Source organism: Protopterus annectens, chromosome 3.part1, assembly GCF_019279795.1.
Source record: "Protopterus annectens isolate FY-2018-M chromosome 3.part1, PAN1.0, whole genome shotgun sequence".
NCBI lineage: Eukaryota > Metazoa > Chordata > Ceratodontiformes > Protopteridae > Protopterus > Protopterus annectens.
Genome location: NC_056732.1, coordinates 1,781,987,981 through 1,782,004,715, shown reverse-complemented (window position 1 = coordinate 1,782,004,715; position 16,735 = coordinate 1,781,987,981). Strand labels below are relative to the sequence as shown.

The window sequence follows — 16,735 nt, the reverse complement described above, 5'->3', positions numbered from 1 at the left end:
TCAACAAAAGTTCAATCTTTCCACTTTTTCTTATGCAGTCATATTTCACAAATGTGAAACATTGTTGCTAGTTCTCTAGCTTACCCTGTCTGCATCCTGATAAAATGATCAGTTCAAGAATCCTCCTGTCTATCTGGAAACAATTTTATATTATCCCCATTCACAAGGGTGGGCAGCCCACTGACTTATTTAACTTTCATCCTATAGCTATTCTATCTCCCTTTCAAACTTACTAGAAAAAATGTACCCATATTCAACTACTGGACTTCCTCCAGCAGAAAAATCTACTCACACCCACACAACATGGCTTCCACCCCAACCACAGCACCACAACCACTCTAATTGCCTTCATCCAATCAATAGCGCAAGCCAGAGACAATAACAAACTTGCCTCCTGTCTATTCTTTGAGCTCTCCAAAGCCTTTGATACTGCTTCCCACTCTCCACTTATCAACAAATTGGCTGACATTTTTAAACCGATTCGGACATGGTTTTCTAGCTACCTTTCCAACAGGCCGCAATCTGTCAAATGGCTCTGTAACTTTTCCTCCTTTCTTCCCGTCTACTCTGGTGTACCCCAAGGATCCATCCTAGGACCTCTGTTATTCAACATTTTCACAAATAATCTTCATACCTCCTGCTCCCATTCCACTCTCATTCAATATGCTGATGACTCCACTATCACTTCTACCTCTGACACTATGTATGACCTACTCTTACCCAAAAACTCCTTTCACTCTGTTGAAAACTGGCTCACTAACAATCAACTTATACTTAATCTTAAAAAAAATAAACTTCTCCTATTTCTACCTAAATCCCTTTTCCATCAGAAAACATAATTTACTATCACATCACTTAACAACACGGTGATAAACACTGAAACACATACTAAGCTACCGGGTGTTATTATAGATGGCAAACTTAAATTTGACTTGCATATTCTAAATTATATTAAGACACACCAAAAGCTCGGTCTTCTTTACAGAAATATAAAATACCTCGTTAATGACTCGACAATGTCTCTCGCACATGCCTTTCTTCTTTCCACCCTTCTTTATGCCGATCCAATTTTGACCAAATCTACAATCCTCTCTTAAAACCAAGCTTGACCTTACCTACAACAAAGTTGCCAGATTTGCTGCTAACCAACCATACGACTCTCACCACTGCCTTTCTCTAAGTTCTCTTCACTGGCTAGAACTCTCCCATCTACTTTTACTCCCCCAACTGTCCCTGATTCAATCCATCCTTAACAATCTCTCCTCCTGCCCTGATATCTCTTCCCTTATATCTCTTTACTCCCCTACCCACTCTCTTAGGAGCTCTGATCAGTCTCTCTTACCTATAAGCCTAAAATATCCATCGGTCAACACTTATATAGCTACTCAGTCACATTAGCTTGGAGCAAACTTCCACTTAACATTAGAAATCTGCCCCATACCCACAGCTTCAAAAACTATTAAAGGAAAACTTACTAAATTCATGGATCATCTGTTCACTTGTAACACATGCCAGTGTTTCCTTATTATATTCCTAATACCCCAATTATCTGTAGAATAGGTAAGTAAAAATAGTATCCCTTTACTTAAGCTACCCTTCTTATGATTACAAGTATGGGGGAAGTGAAAAATAAGGTTTTCCCAGGTTATTTCTTTCCCTTTTGACTTCATCATGTACTAATGTAATGTCCATTTCCTTATAGCCTCTTTTTAATAAACCTTTCTTAACAATGTCTAACCTCTCTTCTAGTTCACCATCATGAGTAGTGAGCCTGCTGTTCCTTAATGTTTGTCCCTTCAAAATATTTCTAAAGACATGCTTAGGTTGCATGCTTTAATGGTGTAAATAAGTTGGGCAATAGCATTCCTTTCAATATGATTGAGTATACAAGATGCCAGTATTGTCCCTAATAATCTGGACATCCAAAAATCAATGCTGGAATCTGAAATAATAAATGTAAATTCTAAAAATCTACAACTTCTATTTAAATAATTCACAAAAGCACTTACTTCTGTCTTTGTTCCCTGCCAAAGCAGGAAAAGGTCATCAACAATTCTACGATAAAAGGAAACAAGTTCCCTTCCAGGCTGTGAACCTAATAGGTGTTTCTCCTTCCAGTAGGTCATGACCAGATTGGAGTAGCTATTGGCACATAATGTGACCATAGCTATGCCAGAGGTTTGGTTTGCCTATAGTAAATATTATCAGAGATGAACACATTATACACTAGTTCCAGAAAATAGCCGATGAAATCTATCTGTTTAATTGCTAATACACTTTTATCAAGCAAGACACTTGTAACCATCTGAATCTCTTCTAAATGAGGTACTGCTGTAAATAGGGATTTCATAGGTTCATAGGTTCATAGATTAGTACTAGGCTAACTGCCCTTGCGAGCCATTTTAAGCCTAGCCAATTATCCCCTGTGAGATTCAAACCCTGCAGCTTGTGTTTCTAAGGCTAACACCTTAACCATTAGGCCACCATCCCACATCTAAAGTCACCATAATTTGAGTCTTTATTGGAGTTTCACCTTGCATAGACATAAAAAGATCCTGTAAAAAGTGTGTAGTATCTTTGCGTACTGTGTCACATTTATCAAGAATAGGTCTGAGTTGTTTTTCTACATATATAGACAAGGGTTCCATTAACCATCCCCCTCCTGGAACAATGTGTCTTAAGGGGGGTGTCAGCGGATTTTTATCTACTTGAGGCATCCCAAACAGTTCTTTGGCTTTTTTATTGTGTTATAATCAGCTTGTCTCCATGAAAATGTGAGAGAGAAAAATAGTCCTGGGTTGCAGACTTCTAATGACAAGCTGAAACATTTTTGCTAAAGGAAATCTTTTTGGTGTATTCACTGTTCTCCTATTTACATGTTTCCACTTAAACTTTTTATTAGATTAAGCTAAGGGTCTTAATCCAGATATTTGCCTGTGCAAAAGTAAGATAAAATATATCATCTCCACATATATTATGATCTATACACTTTTACACCCTGTCCCCACCTCCACAACCCAAGATTACAGCCTATTAACTTAAATATGCTTTTGCCTACCCTTTATTCTCTTTTTGCATTGTAATGCACACATTTTTTAATATTAAAAAAGAAAGGAAAAAATGCATCTGTTTACATTAGTATCTTTATAAAATACAAAAGCAACTAAAATGCTTTTCTATAAAACATGCAATTTAATCACAAACAGTTTTGCAGGAATACTGCTACGAACAGAAATTGTTTTAGTTACAGTTACCTTTTCCTTTCCTCCTCCCCTGAACTCAATGTACTTCCAAACATTAATGATATGAAGTGAGGCAAATGTCTTTCAGTTCCCCAAAAGTTTAACAGAGTCAACAAAAGTTCACTCTTTCTACTTTTTTTATGCAGCCACATTTTACAAATGTGACATGCTTTGCAGCCTCACATATATTCACTAATTTCTGTGTTGTTAGTCTTTTTCCTGTTCATTTCCATCTCCCAACTACTGACTTTAGTTAATTTCCTAGGTACGTCTGATTCTTTTAGTCAACTCCTGTGCTTTTCTCTCTCACAAGCATTTTCCTTTGGAGCAATGAAAAAAGTTTTACTGGCAATGTTTTTACATGTGCTTTATTATCACCAGAATGAGAAGCAGAGTCTCCTGCTTGATGGTTCACTTTTTGTTGGACAAACTTTTATATTTCCTCATTGGTCTGTTCTGCATAAAAAATGACTTTGATTCACCAGGAAAAAAAATATTCTGTTAGCTTGACTCTCACACCTGCCTCTTGACACTCCCTGACTGTTGTTATAAATGTTTTTCTTCTGCCTGTTTTTTGTCAGGATCAGCTCTTTCTGCTGGTAGGTTTGCATCTTTAGTTTTACAGGTTTTGGCTGCTTTCTTATGGCCAGATTTGGAGCATACATATAGTGTGCCTTTTCAATTAACAGTTCCTGCTGTGTAATACTAGTCCAATTGCTTATTTGTGCCTTAATAAAATTAGTACAGTTTGTTCCTACTAGGTTCTCTGGTACAGCAGAATATCTCAAATTTTCCTTACATGCATTAATTTAAATTCAATTAAATTAAAATTTCCTTTCCTGCAATTCTATCATTTTTGAAACAGCTGTTCTTGAGCAGTCTCATACTCAGACATCCTTTTCCTCATTTTGACCTCTGATGATTTTTGCAGTTTTATCAGTTGTCTGAATAGCTGTTCAAAGCTTCTTCTATGTCTAACTTATTTTTTCCTCCAGATTACTTAAAGCCATGTCTTTCACCAGAGCTGGACTCCTTTTTGCTGACCAGCTGATTATTAATACCTACCACTCAGTTTGCCGGTATCAATGCAGGACTACATTTCACATTATACCATGCATTAATGGTGCATAGACGTGAATATATTTGTGATCTTAAAAAGTCTCAAGTTCTCTCAATACTTTGTCCTTCAAACCACTGTGCCTGCCTATTCATAAAGGACTGCAAACTGAAGTAACACATCATAATACTGTTTCTTGTTAAATGTCATAGTTAATGTCTATATTTAATGTATAATAGCTTTCTTTGAGTTATGGTCCAAATCATATACATACAGTTTTGCAAATGGTGGGCAATAACCTGCTTGTAAATATTTTCTAGAGATCATGCTTCCAACCTGCTGCTCTCCTTTGAATTTCTTGTGATATTTTCAAAGTTGTCAGCATTATGTACACTGTTCTTAAATTTTATTGTATTCTGTTGTTTTATTTTTCATTGTCAGTGTATATATAATTTTTGAAACTTTTCTCCACAGACCTCTACAAAAATGGATTAATTTATCCAGTGTTAGACTTTCCCGGTAAAGAAATGCTAATAGATAAAATGGAATAGAAAAACATTATATATAGGTGTTAGTACAAAGGAAACATGCATAAGTATTTAAGTAAAATTTTAAAAGCTTATCTTCAGCTTTAGGAATAAGGCCCTCCCTGCTACACACACAGACATGCACACTAAATTATCTGTGGATGACAAGAGATTTGTTTCTTACCTGGGTTGATGACAGACAGCATTTCTTTCCAAATGCTGTACTGCAGGGGGCCACTGTATACCCCAAGATTTAGGCTGCCAGAAACCAGTTCAGCATTAAATACACCTTTCCTCATTTTGTTTTGTTTTTCTTCTTCTTCTAGTCTTTTCATGATGCTGAGTAAAAGAATGGAAACATTGTAACTTATTTCACTTACAATGTGCAGGGCTTTAAACAAAAACAGAAAAGATCATTGTAGCTACATACCTTTTTATTTCATCTGTGATTCCCTGTGTGAAAGAGACCAAAAGTTTTATAATGTTATTTTGCATCTGTATGGAGACCGGATTGCATGTACATCAATATGAAGACAGAAACAAATGCTTTATTTTACTGTCATGTTTAATGAAGCACAGATAAAGGCCAAAACATGCTGGGACAACAGCTGAGTTTTTTCAGGGAAAATAGTTCTCTGCAGTAAATGTACTAGCATTTACCTCTGCAGTGAATACCATAAAGAATGCTTGTATAGCTTCCTTTATCAATGTCTGCATTTGCTTGTGACAGAATATTAACAGTTAGCATTGGTAGAGCCTGTTTTACATACTAGCCTCCATATTTCCTCCTTTGCCTGCTTGCTTTGAAAGTTATTTTTATTGTAAACTACACTTCAAATACAATAAAGTATCATGACCATAAGTGTGCTTTACTAAATAAAATGTTCATTAATAATGCCAGTAATTATGTGAAGTATTTGTTGCTGAACGACTTAAGACTGGAATAATAACCTAAAACATGACAGCTTAAATTAAATTCAGTGCAACTCGACTGAGGAGATGAAACCCCTGGAATGGAGAACACAGCAGGGGGTAAATAGCAGCAGCAAAAGATGAGGTGGACAAGAGGTAGCCATAAGAAATGGCTTACAGGTACAGTAACAACATGAAAATTCACCACAGAATAATGATTAATACTGGGATGTTGAGGAAGAAGCAATCATAAGTAGGAAAAGGAGCTCTGCCTGTTATTACTCTAAACTCATTCACTAATACAAAACCACTATAATCCACTGCCAATAGTATATGCCATTTTATAACCCTCTCCGTCACAGAAGTCATCACTACCCTCTTCTTGTAACAGCAGGTGGGTTTCTGTAACAGCATGTGCTACTTTCCTCTTGTCTACCTTTCTATTAAAAGTATTCATTCAGAATAAAATACTCCCCACTCCCTTCCAGGCTTACAGCCAATACCTCTATCTACCCTCCCAGAAACACCAATGAGGTAGAATCTCTCCTTAAACCATACTGATGCTTTCTATAATTTTTCAAGGATCATCCTAGTGATTTGTCTAGGTGTCAAAAATGCCTGATCATAATAATTCAAAAACATGCACCATACAAGCTATTGAAATATCTCATCTTAGAACTTACTTAATGAAGAACAAACTGCACTGATGTTTGACATCTGTCTAGTGCAGCGAAACAGATGCTCAATGTGAATCAAATTATGTCCGTCCTCATTGCTGTTGCAGTATTGTTTACACTTGGGATATCCTGCTGGGGACAGTGTAATGTTTGGCCAGTACACCAAAGCCTTTACCTCACCCTGGCTTTGTATGTCAGGTGCATGCTAGTTATGCAATTATGGGGCATAAAGGGGACATATGGACACACAATCCTCACAACTTCCTTGCTGCCAGTCCAAATGCCTGCCTAGTGAGAACTTCAGTCTGTACGGCTTTTGTTGAGATGGTTTCTACTGAGCCTGTTACAAATAAGTGCCTCACTGGGATTTCTTCTCTTCTTTTTTCCTTTGTTATATTTGCACTCATGTCCCCCAGGAAGGAGAAATGTGAGTGTGGAAGGCAGATTCCTCATAAGGACAGACACAAGAAGTGCCTTTTCTGCTTAGCACACTGGGTATGGTCATGTATAGCACTTATCTCTCAGGGTGTTGTACCTAAAACTTTCCATAACCACTTCTCATCTTTATTCATTTATCTGGAGAATCAGCCCTTAAAGCTACTGACCCAAGGTACCATGGCTGAATCCACCCACCACAAGATTCAGCTGTCTTTCAAGAAAAAAGCAAAAAAAAAAAAAAAAAAAAACCTCGCTCTGAATCTGCTGCTATCCAGCCTGCACCGGATGTCTCTCTCAAGCTGGACGAAGACTCTGAGGACTGTTAAGTGTCAACACCAGTTCCCTCTGCTGCAACTGAGTGAGAAGCCAACATGGAACCTATCTCTCTCACACTGAGGCTGTGTATACATCTGCTAACCAGGGCCTATGGAATTCTCCAAATCCTAGTCAGGGAAGAGGTGCCTGGTACCTTTACTGAATCTAGGCAGGGATCTGAACTCCCTAGATTGGTCAAGGCTGATGTCCTTTTAAAGAGACAAAAAAAAAAAACACGTTTATCCCACTTTTAAGGATCTTCAGGCAGAGTGGCAGGACTTAACTAAAGGGCTGTTCAATGCTCTGATGGCCCTTAAACCCACACAGGAACTGTGGTTTCTGCTGCTGCGACTCCTTGGGTGCCCACCCCATCTAAAAGGGATAGAGATTCTGATACCTCCAATGAGGAGTTGGACTCTGGGGAGGAATCCCTTGGTTATTCTTTGAAAACGTATTCTCCTTTGGAGCCGGGTCTGAGGAGAGGGACTCCTTACCTCCTGATTTTCTCTATGAGGAACTGTCCTTTAGGGACATTGTAGTCTGTATGATGGGACTTTAAGGGGACTGTCCTCAAGCACCTAAGGTACAGAAGAGCTACCAGGAGCTTTTGCAGATGGACTCAGCCAGGTCTTCTACTGTTCCTCCAGCGTTAATGGCCTTGTTGGATAACTTTACTGCTGCCTCTAAGGCCCCTGACTGCCTGCATCTGGCTCATAAAAAGCCAGATCAATTTTACAAAGCAGCTGTGGCTCTTTAATATTTGTATAAATGTCCATGACTCTGCAGTCGTGTCCATGTCCACTGATGAGCCTTCCAAGCTTTTATCCTCCTCCAAATCTTTTTTCCTCTGAAAAAGACAGCTGTGCTAGGAAAGACTACAAAAAAAGTACACACTTCTGCTACTCTGGCCTTTAGGGCCATTATGTACAAGACACATATGACTAGATATGTCCTGGCTCCCAGTATTGTCTGATTTGCTTGACTCAGAAATCAAGTCTGCAGCTATTTCTTGCTCAGTTCTACCTCCCAGGTGGCTCACCACTCTATCTATTGTAGTTATGATGCAGCTGATGCACTGATGCATCTTCTAAGGCTGCAGCAATTCATCACTCTGTATAATGTCATGATGCAGCTGATGCATCTTCTAGGGCTGCTGCATGTCACCACGCTGTACAATGTAGTTATGATGCAGCTGATGCATCTTCTAGGGCTGCTGCATCTCACCACTCTATATAATGTAGTTATGATGCAGCTGATGTACTGATGCATCATCTAGGCTGTTGTATCTTACCACACTATATAATGTAGTTATGATGCAGCTGATGCATCTCCTAGGGCTGCTGTGTCTCACCATTCTATATAATGTAGTTATGATGCAGCTGATGCACTGATGCATCTTCTAGGGCTGCTGCATCTCACCAGTCTATATAATGTAGTTATGATACAGCTGATGCACTGATGCATCTTCTAGGGCTGCTGCATCTCATCACAATGTAGTTATGATGCAGCTGATGCATCTTCTTGGGCTGATGCAGCTCACCACTCTATATAATGCAGTTATGATGTAGCTTATGCACTGATGCACCTTCTAGGGTTGCAGCATCTCACCACACTATACAATGTAGTTATGATGCAGCTGATGCACTGATGCATCTTCTAGGCCTGCTGCATCTCACCAGTCTATATAATGTAGTTATGATGCAGCTGATGTACTGATGCATCTTTTGGGGCTGCTGCATCTCACCAGTCTATATAATGTAGTTATAATGCAGCTGATGCATCTTCTAGGGCTGATGCATCTCACCACTCTATATAATGCAGTTATGATGTAGCTGATGCATCTTCTAGGGCTGCTGCATCTAACCACTCTATATAATGTAGTTATGATGCAGCTGATGCATCTTCTAGGGCTGCTGCATCTCACCACACTATATAATGTAGTTATGATGCAGCTGACACTCCGAACATCTTCTGGGATGCTGCATCTCACCACAGTATATAATCTAGTTATGCTGCAGCTGATGTGCTGAAACATCTTCTAGGGCTGCTGCATCTCACTACTCTATATAATGTAGTTATGGTGCAGCTGATGTACTGATGCATCTTCTGGGATGCTGCATCTGGCCACTCTATATAATGTAGTTATGATGCAGCAGATGCATTGATGCATCTTCTAGGGCTGCTGCATCTCACCACACTATATAATGCAGTTATGATGCAGCTGATGCATCCTCCAGGGCTGCTGCATCTGTTTCTATTATGAGGAGGTACTCCTGGTTACACCTACAAGCTTTACCTGATGATATAAAATCAAAAAATGTTGGATTCCCCATTGGACATATAGAATCTTTTTGTACTGCTGCTGTAGAATTATTTAGAACCGTACAAGACAAATAGGTTAATAGGTTCATAGGCTGGAACTAGGCTATCTGCTCTAGGGCCTATACAAGAATAGCCATAACACTTCCCTGGATATTTCTTCCTACTATATTTACTTCCCTGAACCCCTGTATAGCAGGGTGACTGACGTGATCCCCAGGGTGACTTTCCTATCTCTCATCCAATTGTCAAAGTTCTTTTTGAAGAGGGCCAAGGAGGTGCTCTGCCTGAAATTTATGGGCAGTCTATTCCAGAGTATGGGGAGTCTCTGGGTCAGGAACCTGTCCCTCCAGCATGTTTTGTTCATTGTGATGACAAGGTTTAGATCCCTGGAGCATGTGTCTCTGGGGGAAATGTAAGGTGATGCAGGATCTTAAACAAATCTTTGTTTCTCTTGTTCTTAAATTTTAAAGAAACTATCCTTCTAAACTCTCCTTTGTGCATAGCCAGCCTAAACAACCTTCTGGAGGTAAGAGGATTTCTAAGCTCACTTCTTCTGACAACCCCACCCTGACTTCAAAGGATCAGAGGCAGTCAGTTCCTGATAAATCTGCCTCTATCTAACATGCAGCTCTCTACCTCCCTTGACCAGGTTTCTCTTTCCCTCAGGTTCTCCCTTTCACTTCCAGTCTGGCAAAAGATTACTATGGACTCTTGGGTCCTTTCTATCATCCAACATGGTTATTTCATGGTTTGGAAGTCCTTTCTTCCTTTTCCTAAATCTTCCTCAGCCCCTTCAGAGCCAGCTTTCTCTTTTTCCTTTGGTCCTATGGGATCTGATGGATCAGGGAAACATTTAACCTGTTCCAAATTCTCAGCAGGGAACAGGTTTTTACTCCAGGATGCTTCAGGTTCTCAGAAAGGAAAGGTCTTGGAGACCTATTTTGGATCTATCCTTCCTCAACACTTTTCTGAAGGTCCCTTCTTTCAGGATGTGGTCCCTTCAGACTCTCTTTCCTCTGCTACTTCCCCAAGCATGTTTAGTCTCTCTAGATAAAAAAACACCTATTTTCAGATTCCATTCACCCTCTATTCATGAAGTTTTTACATTTCTCTGTTTCTTCCTCTCATTTTCAGTTCTCTGTTTTGCTCTTTGGTTCTTCTACAGCTCCAAGGGTATTTTACAAATGTCTGGCCCAAGTTTTAGCCTTCTACAGATTTCTGGGTGCCTAAATATTTCCATACTTGAAACAAACCTCCTGATTCAGTCCCCCTACCAACAGCTCCTGTTTCAGGATCTATGTTTTACTATGCTCCTCATGTGTAGTATGGGATTCACTGTCAGTCTCAAGAAGTCAAATTTGACTCCCTTGCAGGACTAAATATTTTTGGATTGCAGGATCCAGACCATCCCAGTATTGGCTTCTCTTCCACCTCCCAAGGCCCAGCCTTGACTGCTTATTTCCAGTCTCTTCTTCATTCAGTGATCCCAGCAAGGGAATTGATCTGTTCTCTGGGGTTCATGGCAGCCACAACCCCCTGCTCCCTTTTATTGTTTTTATTTATTTACATTTGATTACCGTGAAAGTCCAACTGGGCAGTAGCCCATTTTCAGCAGAGGCCTTGGGCGAAAAACTCAAAGTATTACAAAACATTTTAAGAGCAATAATTTTACAGTCTTTAAAAATAACACAAAAAAGAACTAGAGTTTAAATAATTATGCCAAATTAAACATAATATGAAAAAGTTGGTTAAGAATAGCTACAAGTTACATGACAATGATTTAATAGACAGATAAATTTCACTCAGCTTATAGAGAAATTAAAGGTAAGTTAGTATAATACAAATGGAATTACAATATGAAGTGTGGTAAAAGCAGGCTTATGGTACATTTAGAGAGAGAGCCAGGGCAGAGAAATTCATTGAAGAAAGGAAGTTAGTGAAGAAGGGAGAGTAAGGGGATGTAAGGTATGAATAGGTATTTGCTCACATTTAAGGACATAGTTTATCCTGGTGTTGAGCAAGAGCAGGTCCAGCTTTTGGCTAGGAAGTCTTTCAGAATGATTTTGAAAGATGGGAGGGAGGGTATTTACTTGTTGGATAAAGATAAGGACTTCCAGGCTTTAAAACATTGTATGAGTACAGGCAATGCCCAGCAGATTTGATAGGTTTGTAGACAGACAGGGGTTTTTGGTCACTGGGTCGCAATGACCAACTGGGAACATAGTTGTGTAGAATAGTTTTTAGTGCTGGACAGGCAGATGGATGCTGGGTAATTTTATAGATGGTAAGAAGCTGTGTAGATGTTAGCTGATGAGGCAGTTCTAACCAGTTTAGTCTTTTTAGTGTTATAAAGTGGTGGGTTCCTAAAGGGATACTTGCTGCAATTTTAGCAACTTTGTTATAGCATTGTTCATGTTTTAATTTTTGTTAAACCTGGATGTTAGTGAGGATGTGAACACCAGAAAGACATTTCTGGAGGAAATAAGTAGTGGTAAGTGTAGTTGTAGTTGTGTTGTGAGAAAGTTTTTGGCTCTGTAAAGCATCCTTAGTTTTTGATGAGTTCTTCTTATGCAGTTTTGTATATGCAGGATGAATATAAGATTATCATCCACTATCACCCTAATAATTATCATTGCTACCTAGAGATCCCTTTCCATGACCCAGGACACTCAAATAAGAAGCCCGAATAAACTTGAGTCACTAAGCATAGCATAGGGGTTAACTTATAGGAGACTTCAACTATACATCAATAACCTGGGAAACATACAGATCCTTAATCGGGTATGCAGAATAATTCCTGGACTTCTTTATGGCCTGGAACAACTACTTAAAGCTCCTGCAAGGGGAAACAACATCTTCAACTAGATCTCTACAGATATGGGGAGCCACTGCACCCCCCCTTGTGTATCTTTTGAAATTGTTCTGGAACATGGACCCCCTTCAAACCCTAGAATGTTCAAAAATTATTCTAAAGAAAATTACCTGCTACTGAGTGATACACTGGAAACACTCTCACTCCACCCCCAACCAAAATAATTCAGCTGCATATACTGAATTCTTCTACCAAGCTTCTTCCACCACTGTACAGAGGCAGCTGTTCCCATTCAAAATAAACAAAGCAAAACCTTCAAAAAAATAAATAAACAAACTATTTTGGTGGACTCCAACTCTAAACAAGCTGTACAAGAGGAAAACAAATCATGGTTAAACACAATAAACATATCAAAATTGCAATCATAAATCTTAACAAGCAAAGGAGGAGTCTAATCAAAACCAGTAAAACCAAATTTGAGTTAAATAGAGCCTCCCAAGCTAAAGACAACCACAAGACATTTTTCAGCTATGTTATGAAGCTGAAAGGAAGGAAGCAACAGTGTGTCAAACTGGTGGTAAATGACACCACTTTTACTGCACCAGGCAACACTACAAACATACTGGTGAAGAAATTCAATGCACACTTCAGGCCACCATTACTTCTATGGTGATATCAAAATCTATACCACCCTATGTTATCACCAGAAAACACGTAATGGAAGGCATCTTAAATGCAAAGAACACAGCATCTATGTATCTTGATAACATATCAGGGTACTTCCTAACTGACTTGAAATAAGCCCGCCTAATGAAGATATTCAATCTAAGCCTTGAAACCATGTTTGTACTCATGGACTAGAAGACAGCAACTGTCATTCAACACTGCACAAGGACGGGCCCCCTCTACTGATATGAAAAACTATAGCCCATTTAGTTTGGTGAATGTAATCTGTAAAGCCATGGAAAGAATGGTCTTGGATATTACATGCAAAGATGTCATGAATTTATATACACTGGATCCCAGTCAGTTTATGTTTCCTGTTGAACCTGATGAGATTCTTTGAGAAGGTCACAAAGGTCATGAACGAAGGCAATTCAATTCATGTGGCCTATTTACACTTGACCAAGGCATTCAATACTATCCTCCACTCAGGTATAGTCAAAATAGTACAAAACATGCAAATAAACCTGTACGTCACCTGCTGGGTAGCCAACTGGCTTTCAAAGAAGATGCAAGAGATAATAAGAGGTGACACCACCTCAACTAAAAGGACAGTCATCAATGAAATTCCCCATGTATCAGTACTGGGACCACTCCTGTTTGGTATTTACTTCTCAGATGTCCAGGCCAGTGCAAATGGGCTGTGGCTGACCAAGTTTGCAGATGACTGCACATTCAGGGCAGTTACAGAATCCCCCAAAGACATGAACATCCTCAGGAGGAATGATCTCACACAAATGAGCAATTGGTGTAAGAACCACTGATTCAAACCGAATGGAAAAATGTTCACAATGGTCTCCTTGGGTAAAATCATCCATCCATGCACACTGCAACATTTGACAGCACACCTCTTATTTTAGAAATGATAGGGATTTGTAGACTTGTGATGATAGTGATCTGTCCTTTGACCAACAGATGCCCACCACAGTTAGGAAATCATTTTATATAGCAAAACCTATAAGTAAGGGCATTATATCCAGGTGCAGGGTGGATACTACCCATATGTTTTTAGTCATTATTAGACCAATCATTGAGTACACTGGTCCTTTGGTAAGGAGTTACAAAGGCACAGGTTTCAACTTGAATGCCAACAGAAATTTCTTATGAAAAGAATCCAGGGAGTCCAACACATGAATTATGCAGACCATCTTAGATCACTCTCCACATCCCCGCCCAGCCTTTAAGGCCTCCTCAGATCCTGAACCAACGAACCTGCTTCATATCCACAAAACAATAGTATCAGAAACATCTGCTCTAAGGATTTTACCCTTTACAGTGATCTAAACAGGACCTGCTGGAGAAACAAATACATCCCACAGAGGCTTCCACTGCTGTGGAATAGGCTTCCCATCCATGTAAAACAAAGTACTTCCCTGATCCAATTCAATAGTCTAAACAAGAAAACTGCAAATTTATCCCTGTGGTGACATGTATGTTTCTCCTGGATAGAGGACACTGACGTGCTACACAACTGAAACTTGATTATTCCCCATCTACAAAAGGGACTGAGTAGCCCTTGGAAATTCTGTTTGATTAGATTTAAAAAGCATCCCAGGCTATTAGCCTGCCATCTTTCTATTTATATAGGGTTTCAGTCTCTGTCTCCAGCCTTCATTTGCTTCCAGGTTTCCCCCACAAAAGGACTGTGCATCCAGTCGACCTACTTGGTTAATAAATGGGTGTATAATGTTGACAGGATATGTCATCCATAAAGGGAATTTTATGAACCATATTCTATAAAATGTCAAACTTTAGGACCCTTAAACAAGATGGACGGGAATGTGTTAGTTTAGACACCAGGAACATGAGAGAAACTATTCTGCTCAATGATTTAGCATATACTGAAAAGAGTTTGTTTGTTTCTGTTTAATGAAAAGAAGCAATCAGAAACATAGTGTGCTATTCGCATTTAAAATCTGAACATGGTGCTCAGCATATTCTCTTTATTCACTATATGCATCGCCTACTTCCATATAAATAATGTGCTTTCATACATATACACACACACACACACACACACACACACACACACACACACACACACACACACACACACACACACACACACACACACACAAACTATATATCTATAGATAGATATATATAGATAGATACAGATATAGATATATATATCTGTCCCCAGTGACTGAAGCAATGAACAAAGATCCCATGACACAGACACTGGGTATGTGTAAGAACAGCACTACACACACACTGTCTCACTACAGAGTGAAACACCAAGTCATTTCATTATGAACAGAATGTGAACAATTTCTTACTTTGAGAAGAAGTACAGAGTCTTCCTGCTGCAATGTTGATTCAATGTTGGATTTATCCTTCTGAATAGCCTTTTTCATTTCTTCAATATTCTCTAAGTTTTTTGTCATCTTTCCCAGAATTCCTGCAGCTTCCTCTTTGAGCTGTTGGATCAGCTGTTGTTCCTTGTCCTGGAGAAACTGTCGCAGCTTAGCAAATTCTGACATAATGTGCTGTTCCAGGCTGTTCTCTTTATCCTGGAAGACAACAAAATTAATTTAAAACCATAACCCTCATAGCACTTTGTACTAAACAAACAAACTCATACATGACAGGTCACTTCAGGTTAATCATCCTTTTTACTGCTCAGGAAATGCCACATCCAGCAGACCAGAGCTATACATGGCTATGGGCAAGATAAACTGTATGCAGTAAAATTACATACATATGCACTCACACACAAACAGACATAGTCACATCAATGGTAGCTTAGTAAATATCTATTACTTCCTTCAGCTAAAAAGTTATATTTATGGACCCCAGTGATAATCATTTTATGTTTTTTTTTTTTTTGGGCTTGTTGGCACTTAGCATTTCGAGTGCTGACATTTAATTTTTACTGTACAGAGAAACCATGATCAATATCTTCAGTTGCTGCTGTTCCTAATTCCTAATTTGAAAATGTAAGAAGTATTCAGAAAGGAAAAAATATGCTTTTATCTTATCTTGTTTACTGAGTCTTGCAATGTTGAAACAAGAACAGAGGACGGTCACTTGTTTCCTCTAGTCAGAGCACAGGAAGGTCACTTGTTTCCCATTTGATTCCTATAGTACATGTTTCATAGCACTGGAATGTTATACTTTGCCTACTATGTTTATGGTTTGAGACAACTACAAATATGGAGATGATACTTAGTTTTGCCTTCCACAGTTTGCATCCTCTGCACATCTGTGTGACCACAGTACAGGTATATATAGAGACTGATGGGGGGAGGGCTTTCCCACATTGGAATGATTCTTCTGTTTGCTGTGCTGTGTTGATAATGTTGATGTTTTGAGTAAGTGACTTCCTGAGAGTTTAGACATAAACATGTCAATGAATGAAGTGTTTTCTCTACAGTATCCTGTTAAACTGTTTAAATAAGAATTCCAGATGTGCAGGTATTTATTTGTCATGTTACAAAAAGACAACCTTTGATTGTCTTTGCTGTATTATAGGAAAGCTATGTCTTGGAAAAGGAGCAGGCATATGCAAGTCAAAGAAAAGTTATACAGTCCCATGCATAAAGCTCAACTGCTTTGAGCTATGCCTTTTGTGAACCTAACTGACCAGGTAACAACCACCACATCCATTGGGCTCCACTGTTGTCAAACTGAAAACTTCTGAGTTATACTTAATTCGATCCAGGTTAAGGAATGTGCATTTTGTTGAGCTTCTATATTGTTAAGATGCC

At 39.0% G+C, this 16,735-nt stretch overlaps 1 protein-coding gene across 1 annotated transcript in view; it reads right to left on the bottom strand.

Moving 5' to 3' along the window:
- LOC122798667 (zinc-binding protein A33-like) overlaps positions 1 to 15,537 on the bottom strand; it is a 146,825-nt gene extending 131,288 nt beyond the window's left edge. The window contains exons 1-3 of the mRNA XM_044067754.1: positions 15,305 to 15,537; positions 5,257 to 5,279; positions 5,011 to 5,165 (exon numbers count right to left, since the gene is read on the bottom strand). Coding sequence (XP_043923689.1) covers positions 5,011 to 5,165; positions 5,257 to 5,279; positions 15,305 to 15,508 — 382 coding nt within the window. The 5' untranslated portion in view covers positions 15,509 to 15,537. The remainder of the gene's footprint in view (positions 1 to 5,010; positions 5,166 to 5,256; positions 5,280 to 15,304) is intronic.
- Between the last annotated feature and the right edge of the window lie 1,198 nt (positions 15,538 to 16,735).